We start from the raw sequence: 13,454 nt of genomic DNA, 5'->3' as shown, positions 1-13,454 counted from the left end.
CGCCGCAGTTCACTTAATTGTTCCTGCGTCAACAAAAGGTCTTCGCTGCTGTATTCATCAATAATTATATTAACACTTAATTGTTGTGTATTGACTGGATACTGTACATTATTGTTCTGATGGCATTTTCAAGCATGTCTTTGTCGTATATATAAAATATCTCATATGTTGGTACATTATATAATACGTGTTGATTAAATAATTAATTGTAAAACACTCTACATGATCGAAAATCGTTACGATCTTATAAACAAATGTATATTCAGAGATTCTGTACGTAAATCGATTAAATAACCGGATTGGTAAGTTAGTTTGAAATGTATTCTTGATAATAAATTATTATGACATCGAAGAAAAACCCGATTGATTGGTTCTTGTACAATTAAATATCCAGGAAGTACTTGCGGTGTAAATGTATATAAAATATATCCTTGTTGAGCCTGACTTAGATTTTTCAAGATCTATTTGATAGCTGCCATCAATTACATCACATACAAGATTGACTGCAACAGTTGAAGTTTATATTAACGACTCCTTGTTGAAATATGTCGACCTCCGCTGTACGGATCATTGTTATATTTAAGAATAGCTGCTGGTTTGGTAAATTTATCTATGACTCCATGAGTATTTTCAGAAAGTTTTCGTTGATAACTTTTTTATTTTTCTTTATCAAAATTTGGTACTGCGAATGTAAAATCACCTGCTCCTTCATATTCCTTTTCTAGTATTGTATAATAGTTGTGAAATGGGTCTCAGGGGCGGGGAAAATAATTAGTGTGGATAATTACTGCATTTATGAAATTTTTATTAACATAATCATTATCTGATTCTATTTGATTTATATGTTGTATTGTTTCAATTGAGAACGACGGAAACATATTTTGTATTTTATTGATTGATTGATCTCAGAATTAATATGATTATATTATAAACGACCGAGTATCCTTATCACCACTAAAAACATTTAAAAGATATTTATCATTAGTTCCATTCCATGGAAATTTCTTTCGATGTTCTGGAATTGTTATACACATTTTTACGTTATTGGTAAGTTCATTTAGCTTTGATTATATTTGTCCTTGATAAACAGGTGCTATCTCAGGTCACCATAACACACTTCTGATTGACGATTGAGAAATATCTACAACGTAATCTAGAGAATATATCTCAGTTGTAGATGATAAAGTTGGTTCGTGCACTGTTATAGCTATTTTTAATCCTTTTTCATTAATATATTTGATTATGCGCTGGAATTCATCACTGATTTGTTCGATTTCAAAATTACCTTTTGGAATAGGGACAACATTCCAGTCTGGTGTTCCATTATCTTTATTTTTATTTGCAAATACAAGTGAATTATCCGCCTTCAATCCACCAGATGATTTTGATCTGATGTTCGGCCAACTGTAATATACTTGTAATTGTGCCAGTGCGATTTCTTTCACTGGAAATGCAGTTGGAAAGTTAACACTAAGTTCTGGATTAGTTGAGCTCACTGATATCATCGTAGAGTTTCACGGAGTTGTATTAACGACAATCTGCTGAAGTAGCTCGTCGGAGTTGACATTATTATTTAAATCCTGATTTTCTAAATCAATCACAGTCTTTACTTCCTTGTAGATTTTAATCATATCCGTGAACTCAAAATCTGATATTTTTCCATCACTAGGACTTGTTGATAATATAGAGGATGATTTGGAATATACTAGCGTCGCTGTATGTACTTTTATTATATAATCATGCAATTTGTGTTTGTGCACGTGCATATTTTGTGTGTGCAATGATATTAAGAATACCGGCAATTTTGTTGCAACTGAAACACAAATTGTTACAACTGCTGGTGACGTTATTGTTATTGTTGATAATAATACGATGTTCCAGCAATAACAGCAGACACTGAATAAACAATTACGTCAACAATAACTACACGTATGCGATATTTATTTACTTTTACTGCGTACTTGTCAACACTACTTTTTAAATTTTGTTTGCCGTTAACGTGCTTGATTGTTTCTAAAACGTTGAACATTAATCGGAATACTCATGGTTATATTAGGTGGGAATCTAGCTACTTATTCAAGGCACCAATAATAAGTCAAGCCGATTTTTTTCTCTGGTTACACAGTAAATGTTTCCTCGTCGTTTTGATCTAACATCACTAACATAGAGATCCATCTGACAGAGGCAGTGGATAACGCTGTGAAATCGTGGTAGATATTATAAATGTTACAACACCGAGTACTGGGAGCCTGTATACACCGGTAACCTCAGCGAGATGTTTAATGTTTTTATTGAGTGGTGACCATAATGCTTGGTCAGACGCTACTGTATATACCAGGTTGATAATCTGCTTGTGGGGAATTTTAATCAGATTAAATTTTTTTAACGATGGCAGGGATTCCACTCACAACATCTTCTAGTCTTTTCCTAATATCATCGATATTACTCTACGCTATCGTGATTAACTCTGAAAATTATTTAGGATCTCTGATAACACCTAATCGTTTCAATATCTGATATAGCTGTTTTAATATTGCCGAGTTTTGTGTTATTTTCAGTTAGTTTTATGTCAACAGTCAACGGACTTCGAAAAAAATCATCTGCAATTTCATTAATTTGTCTAGAATGTCTACGAAGATTCGTAAACGTACTTACGTGAGCGTCATACTCAACTCCCAGCGTAGTTAATTTAGTATATTAGAGTTGATGTCTACATATTTTTGTTGTTGCGGCGTCTACATCAGATGTTGGATCTCTTATAACAACTATTTTATTCCCATTCATGCTGAGTTCGCCTGTCATTATATAACAGGTAGATCTCAAACGATTAGTAACGCGTTTTGTAATTTCATTTCTAATAGTTGCGATTGATATACTTGAGTCTTTGATTCTACTACTGTCAGTAACTACTGGAATGTTATCCTCAGTAGAACCTAGAACCCTACGAATGATATCATTCCATTTGATATCGCTCGTCTTTAAAACACCGTGTTTATCCTGAAAAATAACAACTTCATCTCGGTCAAGTCAAGAGAGGTTCATAATATCAGAGAGTTCATCTTTAGTTGCGTAATTTGACAAATCAGTATTATCTCTTGTTTCTTGTCTTTGATAGAAGAAGATCTTCCGTAAATGTCAACCATTATAATTTAAGATCTGCTTCAAATGATTCACGGCTACTTGTATAATCGTGGACGACTTTATGAGGTGGAAATGTTGATTAAGATATAGCATTTAATACATTAATTACTTCACGACTACATATTGGCGTTTTACTTAGTGTTTGAGTTGATAATTTTGAATACCAAATTGGAGTTTTTATTGTGTTTATGTAATTTATAAATTCTTTTGGTGGAGCCAACCCATATGAATCGAAATAAACAATTCCATTTGGATCGATTGCGTATACCACGCAATGAATTCATGGACCAGAACTATTATCGAGATTAATAATGCCTGTTTCAGCATTATTTGTTTTGAAAGGTAACTGATCACGCATACAAACACCTCTAAAATGTTTGATATTTAAATTTCTAGCAGCACCAAGTAAATCAAAATTTGACATTGGAAGAATTAACAAAGTGTTTCTGGAAGTCTCAGACCTTTTCCGTACCGATAAGGGGTTCCTAGTAATCTTAAGTTTTCTCCTTTGTTCAAGTCCCTGGCATGTTGCTTTCTTTATTGCCATTGCAGTGGCGGTTCCAACAGCACCAAGTGCAGCTGATTTTGCTACAGATGGCGCTGCGTCGGCTATTAACGCTGGTATATCCGCAAGAAGTGGAAATATACCGCCTGTTTTAATTGAGTCTTTAACGGAACTCGGAGAACGATGAAGTTGAGCTCCGGGTTTTGATTCTAAAGTCTTATTAAAATGTTTGAGTTGAGTCTTGGTTAATTCTTAATTGTTTGGACCGCCACTAGAAATTCGATATTTTTTAGTGTTATTTTTGTTCCGTATTTACATGCAAGTTTTGATTGTAATCTTTTCACCTCATCAGAAGTCAAAGTGACATTAACGTGACTATACGACATTTTAATATGAGTGATTTAACTACATGTTTTCTACTGATGCGTCAATAACTCACATTCGTCCACCAACACCTTCAAGTAACATTGCTTTTTCGCTGAGTATAACAGCGATTGCTCTGTAATTAACACCAGGACCTGGATTTACGCGAGCTCGAAAATGGACATCAACAACAGACTGTCTATTTAAATCAAGATGTTCCAAAGAGATGTAAAATAATGGATACCGATTTATAAAATCTATCTGTGATATTTGCAAACCGGTATCTATATTTTGGTCATGTCTCATAAATGTCGTCAAACGATGATATGCATGTGCTACTTGATTATTTTCAAAATTTAATAATATATCTTCAGCTGGTTCTTGATGTCTGTTTATTCTTAATGAGACCTCACTATCTCCAAGATCGTCAAATATCATATGATTATGATTATGTGAGTTTAATCGCTGGGAATTCTGAAAAGTAATACAAATATGTCATGGTGCAGGGACGCCCTGCTGTGATGATATATGCCATGTAAATAAACCATTAATATTACTCTGAACACTATCCATGGTTACTGTTAACCATGATAGTAATGATTTGCCACCTGAATCCATAAAAGAATGTAGATTTTATTCTTTAACAATTGATGGAGTCATTGCTGACATTCAGAATGAAAGTTTGGTCAGTATTACTTTGCCAGCATCGCCTGGAGCCCGCCAGATAGCATCATTACCATCACATTTTATAACAAGTACAACTGTAGGTTCAGCTCCGAAGATAACTTTGCTAACATTTCTGTAAAATCCAAACATGTGTGACAGTGGAATCGCGAATGAAAACCTTCTACGATCGCCCTTAAACGCAAATCGAAGTTTTGCAAATCCTACATTAAAATCCGGGTATGGGGAAATGATTATAGTTTCTACATCAACAGGTGCGTTTCTAGCGAAGTTTCCTGGTCGTGCTATTATACGTTGATTATAATCAGAGTCGTTAGAATCATCTTTCGCAAACATCATTGACGGACCGGTTGATCTTGTATAATCATCAGAATATCTAGCTAAACCTATTATCGTCGTAGCAACATAAAAAACATTTCTGAATCGTTTCAATGTTTTTTTCCGTCAATCATATACGTAGCGCTGTCAAATAACGCTAAAATACCATTATTGACAGACTGATACTATAATCATCATCATCTGTTTTTTATAACTTCACCCTCTACTTCAATAAATGCTTCAGCAGGTAAGATATATCAGCTTGTATCTTGAACTTGTAATTCGATTCGACTACGCTGTTTTGGTACACGTGCGTCACAAGAATTATACTGATAATTGCGTATAGATTCACCTTTAAGAATTGGTGCATCCATATCAAACGCTGGATCGGATATACGCTTAAACATCTTATTATAAACATCTTATTATAACTATCTCCGTCTAACACGAAGACCACTTGCTGAAATAAAACTTGTATTTGTCGGCATAATTTCATTAATTAACTTTGCAGGAACAACTTCATTAACAACCAATTCTGCTAGTTTTTCATTTCCAAATTGATTTAATATTTTACTAATTTTTATAGGCATAGCTTCAGTACTGGGTAATTTTACTGGTTGTGGTTTTCTTCGTACCAGTCGAGCTAATCTTTCTTTAATCGACGAACATGCTTTGCTAGCAACATTACCAACAGCACTAATACATTTATCACGAACATCCTCAATAGCCTTGATCCCTAATTGTTTTTTAATCGGAATTGCTTTTGGAGCGATTGTCTTGAATGAACCTTGAACACCATGACCGAGTCCATCTCCGTAAATCGCTTTGTACGTTGGTAATCGTGAGTTTACTACCCCTAACTATTATAGGCCCGCGCTTATCAGCGTGCATAATTATTTTTAAATTACGTGCTGATTAATTAATTGTTTCAGTCGCTGTAATAATCATCAGTGATTTCATTAATAAAAGAATGATAAATGTTTCAATCCGTAACACCGCCTGTAAATAATCCTCGGCAAATATCAGATATTTAGTTAATAATTTCTAGAGAATTATTTCCTGCGCGTTTTCCTCCGACCAGAATTTCTAATCTCTCTACGTCAGAACGAATACTACCAGAACAAGTAATAAGATCACTTCCTTGAGTAGAAAAACCACTTCCAGTTGCCCCTTCTTCCTCACTTATTATTTCATCCGCTTGTCTCTTCCTTAAACTTAAGGGTGATCTTTCTACTTTTGCTTTTTTAAGTTGCTGCTTCATTTATTCTTCCTTTTGTCTTCTATGTTTTTTATTTCTTTAATATGCTCATGTACTTAATTGTCAAAGAGCTAATAATTTTTTAAGATCTTCCTTATATTGGATTCGCGGAGTATCAGTGGCGACACGATATACGTCTTTTCTTCAATCAGCATCTTTTGGGGTATTAATATACTTAGGGTTTTATATACTTATCGAAACTATTGCTATGGCTGATATCTAAACTATTATTATGGCTGATATCTAAGTTATTTGTATGGCTGATATTTAAACTATTGTTATAGGTGATACTTACGCTATTGTTATCATTGATATCTAAACTATTTTTATAGCTGATATATAAGTTATTTGTATGGCTATATCTAAACTATTTGTATGGCTGATATCTAAACTATTGGTATAGCTGATACTTAAGCTATTGTTATCATTGATAAGTAAACTATTTTTTTCTTCTTATTATTGAGAAGATGTTATGTTGATACATAATTGTTCCTGAATTTAATTATCTGTAATAACTATCTTGATAATTTTTACAGACGAAATTATTACCCTTTCCGTGTTATGTTTGCTCCTAGGGATACCATTTTCGGCTGATCCCAAATTTTTCGATTGGCTCCATTCATTTAGAGAACAGAGAAAGGACCATATTGTTGAAATGGATGTTCTTCCTGTTATCGATGAGCTAGGGATGAAGCAAAAGCTGGGTAAGATTTTATTCATGTTCGTAAAAGATGTTCATCACGGATTGCGGGTAAAACACGCATGTTAGATTTTTCAAATTTTATTTTACTTTAAATTAAGGTTAAAGAAACTCTTTCATAGCTAAAATCATCAGAAACGTCTATATTGCAACGTGTGTTTACTTAATATTATTTTTTAGGCATGAAAGAAAGGCAACTGCAGGGTATAACATCGTTGAATCTGTAGCAGTCAGGAGCAAGACATTTATAAGTGGTTGACCGTATTGCATTGTAGTATGACTTTATGTCAACAACTCGAATTAGAATACAATTCAACTAAAACTACACAATTATATTCAGAAATCTACGAAGTAAATGGTCTCCAACCAACTTGTTTAAGGAGCAGACAACACTAACATAATATATTTTGTTAAAAAAAGAAATCTATTGCAGATAAATAATAATTTGAAATATATTATTATTAAAAAAAAAAGAACATAATGGCACAAATCTGCATCATCTTCAGAGTGGTGATTTAAATTCTTCATGACTAACATTACCTGTATCAGTAGTTAATGTCAACCTGTTTGCAAGCTCGTAATGAATAAAAGCGTTCTGAAATGTAGCTGTGTCGCAGAAAAATATTATAGAGAATACAAAGCGTTAATTTGAAACTTAACTATCGAATGCTTTAGATAATATGCAGATTCAAAGGGTGAATTTAATAATGATAACAATGGAATAACCATTATCCGCTCTGATTGCTAGATTGATAAAATAGTGACGTACTAAGCAATAAGATACTACTTGTAAATTTTGAAAGGTCATTCTACAACGATTGATAAACAAACTGAATGTTGGAGAACATAGCTGGAATTTAATTTACACATGACATCGCAACTCAGTGCATAATGTACCTATTTTCGAATCAACCATAAAAATGGTAAAATCTTACATTTTACACAAATATCGATCATTTGTGGAAATAAATTAAACAAGAAAAAAATATATATAAATAAAACCAAAAGCATGCAAAAATAATGAATTCTTTTGCAGAAGAGTTAATGTAAGTTTGATGGACGAATAGAGGCACACAAACATTGATATCATACAAGCAAATGACGGAAAGGTTAATGTAATCTATTCAGGCGTTGATAGATATTTCATTAAAATACTCATTGACTGCGACAGTAATAATGAGAGATGACATATGCGGTGTTTTTAGAGAAGTTTATTTTCAAATAGAGATAAGATCTGATAAGATGCAGTTTTACAAGGGAACGTTATAGATGTGGCTGAAACGGAAAAGATTGAATTCTTTCCAACATACTAGAACAATACAGGATGTCATGAAAGGGTTCCAAAGACAGTTAGGGACTAAAATGTGAAGGTATTGCACTGCAAAAAGATTACAGGATAGTTGGGGTGAAGTGTTACCAAAGCAATGCACCACAAAAACTCCAAGAAAATAAATTGGGTTCTAGCAAGCACAGAATAAAGCAGATTCAAAGTTTGGATGAATCGATTCGGTTTCTTAAGAACTAATAAAATGTAAATATTAACTTTAGCGTTAGCTAAAGAGTTAGGATTTCGAAATACAGTTCAATATTTGATATGGGTCGCCTTCCTAACTTTATGTAGGTCATGTTTAAGATTTGGGGAGTAAATTTAGGTGAATCATTCGTTTTACTTGAATGGGGTATATAAATGGAATGATTTACGAACTATGTGGAAAACAGTATGATACATTGAAAGTTAAAAATGTGTTAAAAACAGGACAATGAAGCGTCAAAATATGTGCTAGTGAGATTCAAGGATATGACCAGCAAAGGAAGCATAATGAACATATAAACGTACTATGAAGCAAAAGAACCATGAGAAAGACTACAATAGTGTTGACTGAAACAAGACAAATTGATAAGATACCCTAATTGGGTTATATATGATATCATTGCGAAATGAAAACATACCATTTAAAAAATCTAATGAGATATTGAATAGAAACAGTAGAGCAATTTATGAATGAGGTATTGAATAGAAACAATAGAGTAATTTATGAATGAGGTATTGACTAGAAACAATAGATCGACTTATGAATGAGGTATTGATTTGAAACAACAGATAAATTTAAGAATGAGGTATTGGTTGGAAACAACAGATAACTTTAAGAATGAGGTATTGGTTAGAAACATTAGATCAATGTATGACTGTGGCATTGGTTAGAAACAGTAGATCAACTTACGAATGCCAGGTTTCAAAACATAAGAATCAGTGCTTTTGATAATTACCCTTACAATAGATCGACTTATGAATGAGGTATTGATTAGAAACAATAGATCGACTTATGAATGAGGTATTGATTAGAAACAACAGATAAATTTATGAATGTGGTATTGGTTGGAAACAACAGATAACTTTAAGAATGAGGTATTGGTTAGAAACATTAGATCAATGTATGAATGTGGTATTGGTTAGAAACAGTAGATCAACTTACGAATGCCAGGTTTCAAAACATAAGAATCAGTGCTTTTGATAATTACCCTTACAATAGATCGACTTATGAATGAGGTATTGATTAGAAACAATAGATCGACTTATGAATGAGGTATTGATTAGAAACAACAGATAAATTTATGAATGTGGTATTGGTTGGAAACAACAGATAACTTTAAGAATGAGGTATTGGTTAGAAACATTAGATCAATGTATGAATGTGGTATTGGTTAGAAACAGTAGATCAACTTACGAATGCCAGGTTTCAAAACATAAGAATCAGTGCTTTTGATAATTACCCTTACAATATAACAGTAATGAAACTATTATGTCTCATTTTGCTTTGGCGGTCCGCTCAGGGCCCACCAGTTATTCTATGAATGGCTAATACATCATGGCAGCAAAACCACTGTCCATACGTGAGCCGTTACCCATAATTTGATATGCTATGTATTAAAAGATACAGAGCAGCGTAACATGACATTTTACCAAATTCATCTAATACAGGGTTTAGTAGTTAGTAAAACTGGTTTTCAGGTTTCACGTTTAGTTTCACAATAGAGTAGGTATATATTACCCGTATTTGATGAATAGGCTTTAATTCTGTCTGTAATGAAATTTATATTAAACACTTTAATTTTATCTGCAGTAATTTTATATTTTTAAAAGCTTTTATTGATACATAGAGGGAAAGTCTTTTTGAAACCTTATGGATGGTGATATATTCTAATTGTAGAATGAGGACGTCATTGATTATACCATTTTTTACTGGTAAATATGACAAACGTGGACCTTTATGATGGCATGTTCAAATTAATATAACAGATGACAGAAATTATTATTCAACAGATAATGATAATCCACAAGGCTGAACATGATTTTGTGTACGGCATATTGAGAGTAACAAAGCGCTTCAAGGAATGTAATATGTGTTTGGGGCGGACAAGACATTAACAGAGCATCTATTACACCGTCTGTGTCCACTCTAAAACACTCGTTAAAATTGCATGTGTCTTAGACATTCGAGATTACAAATATGATTGTGACAGTTTTTCAAAACCACATGAAAGATATAAGATTAAAGTAATATACCACTATTTGTGGCGACTGTATCTTTTTGTTTAAGACTGACAAGGATATAAAATAGCAATTATCATTAACCATAACAACAATTAAAAGTGTACATAATCCCCATTAACGCCTTAGTTGAATCCTACTATAGTTTTCAATACGTAAATTGCTGCTGGTGCTCCGCCGCCAGCTGATAAGCAGATTTTGACAGTTCGACCAGACATTGCAGAGGACAATAAAGAAGTGAAAGGGAGTACAATGTATATCTTGAAGAAATTGGATGATGATGATGATGATATTCATCCAACACGTTATCTCTGATAATGTAATATGGCGATCTAGAAACGTCATTAAACAATAAGGAGAAAGAAATAAAGTGTTATTTATTTTAACAAAGGCGGTTGCTGGGAATGCTAAAGTTTGTTTTAAAAAAAGGTTTTGAATTGTGCCGTCGAAGAGGTGAGAGCACGAATCATGAACAAATTTTTCCCTTTCGGAAGACCTTATCTTCGGTGACGATTTTCTTTCAATGAAAGACAACATCTACGTTGACTACCTTCTCTAACTTTATATCTTTAATGTTTTATTTATATCTTTCATATAAAATCCAAATAGCGAAACCAACTCTTGTCAACCCAAGAAATATAATATTATAATCGAAGTACTTGCCCAGCAAACCTCAGCAAACAACGTATCACACTGTCGAAAGCTCAAATCAAAACTGCTGCTATTACCTTCTGGGCTAGCTCCATTTCATCGGTTGACAGCCATTCATGATCCTAATCGTCAGCATGTATGACAAATGTTTTCATTAGTCCAATTATCATCCACAGTTTTATAAAACTGGCCGTGAACATGATTTGTTTAAACAAAGTAGATAAGAAAACCGAAGGCGTTAAAGCTTCTGACACCACGATTTATCTTCCACAGTAGCTAATGCGAGCATTTTGTTTAGACATATCTTAGATTTCGAATTATCTTTCCTATGTATTCTTGCTGAAAAACATCGGGTGTAAAGCACTCTGCTAATTAAACGGATTCTTAATAAATAATGTCATATGTTACGCCTATATAATGGTGGAAGGTTACCTTTAATGTTAGCGTAGACCATAAGAGCAACAATCTCTTCATGAGACTCTTGTTATTTTGAATGTATCAATTTTACCATGGCATTATACAATTGTTGTATTACATTTTGTAATCAGGTTGAAGCTATTTATTCATGTTTATCAGTTTTCCGTAAAGTTTTCTGATGAATTCTTTCGCATAAAATGCGAAAATGTTGTTGGTTTATGACCAGAAGTTATTGTCTGCAAATTGGTATCCTACATCACACTCATCAGCTGTGTACAACTCATTTACATTTACATTTCATTAAAATGCACTTTCGCCTGTTTTGTTCTGGCTGGTCATATTAATTTACACTTATTTTTGCAGCCTGGAAATACATGGAAGTTTGATCCACTGACACAAATTCAGAAATAATAAAATTGCCGTCGTTTTACAAGCTGACGTGCCTTGATAACCTTTATGCTAACTCGCAGTTTGAAATCTAATTCGATAATATATTTTCGTAACCACAATACAGTCTGAAAAACGGTTTATACTCTCGACCGTTACATAACTACCTTTCTTACTTGAGGCATATGAATAAGTTAATAAATTTAGTAATTACAGAACTATTTCATGACTTTATGCATATCAATACGTTAATAAACTTCTTGATTTCAGAATTACAATTATCACTCTAGGTGTCAATAAATACAGTGATTACTGAACTACTTATGCCACTTGAGGCATATAAATAAAATGAATGTTGTGATTACAAAACTACTTTATCACTTTAGGCATCTGAATAAGTTAATAGCTGTAGTAATTACAGAACTGTTTTTTAACTTAAGGCATTTGAAAAAGACAGTACATGTAGTGATTACATAACTTTCTTTTAACTCAAGGCATCTGAATAAGCTAATAACTGTAGTGATTATACAACTACTTTATGGATTTAGACATCGGAATAAGGTAATACCTGTAGTGATTATAGAACTACTTTATGGATTTAGACATCGGAATAAGGTAATACCTGTAGTGATTATAGAACTACTTTATGGATTTAGACATCGGAATAAGGTAATACCTGTAGTGATTATAGAACTACTTTATGGATTTAGACATCGGAATAAGGTAATACTTGTAGTGATTATAGAACTACTTTATGGATTTAGACATCGGAATAAGGTAATACCTGTAGTGATTATAGAACTACTTTATGGATTTAAACATCGGAATAAGGTAATACCTGTAGTGATTATAGAACTACTTTATGGATTTAGACATCGGAATAAGCTATTACCTGTAGTAATTACAGAACTGTTTTCTAACTTAAGGCATTTGAAAAAGACAGTACATGTAGTGATTACATAACTTTCTTTTAACTCAAGGCATCTGAATAAGCTAATACCTGTAATGATTATATAACTACTTTATGGATTTATACATCGGAATAAGGTAATACCTATAGTGATTATATAACTACTTTATGGATTTAGACATCGGAATAAGGTAATAACTGTAGTGATTATAGAACTACTTTATGGATTTAGACATCGGAATAAGGTAATACCTGTAGTGATTATAGAACTACTTTATGGATTTAGACATCGGAATAAGCTAATACCTGTAGTTATTACAGGAATACTTTTTCACTTAAGGCATCTGAACAAGCTAATACCTGAAGTGATTACATAAATAATGAATATTTTTTTTTAAATAGAAACGCTTTAATCACTTTAGGCATCGTTGTAAAACGACTCTTCCAAAAGGATTTAACACGTCTCTTCCTATAGGATTTAACATGTCTCTTCCTATAGGATTTAACACGTCTCTTCCTATAGGATTTAACACGTCTCTTCCTATAGGATTTAACACGACTCTTCCTATA

The 13,454-nt window shown here is 32.9% G+C and overlaps 1 protein-coding gene across 2 annotated transcripts in view; it reads left to right on the top strand.

Moving 5' to 3' along the window:
• The window catches only part of LOC149800213 (uncharacterized), a 34,246-nt gene that overhangs the window by 18,833 nt on the left and 1,959 nt on the right, over window positions 1-13,454 (top strand). For both annotated transcript variants that reach the window (XM_089957201.1, XM_089957202.1), the window contains exon 4: window positions 6,845-6,973. In XM_089957201.1, coding sequence (XP_089813327.1) covers window positions 6,845-6,973 — 129 coding nt within the window. The remainder of the gene's footprint in view (window positions 1-6,844; window positions 6,974-13,454) is intronic.

Source organism: Sinohyriopsis cumingii, chromosome 5, assembly GCF_028554795.1.
Source record: "Sinohyriopsis cumingii isolate HCF-2022 chromosome 5, ASM2855479v2, whole genome shotgun sequence".
Lineage (NCBI taxonomy): Eukaryota > Metazoa > Mollusca > Bivalvia > Unionida > Unionidae > Sinohyriopsis > Sinohyriopsis cumingii.
Note: the sequence above shows the minus strand (reverse complement) of the source record. Positions and strands in the feature narration are given on the sequence as shown.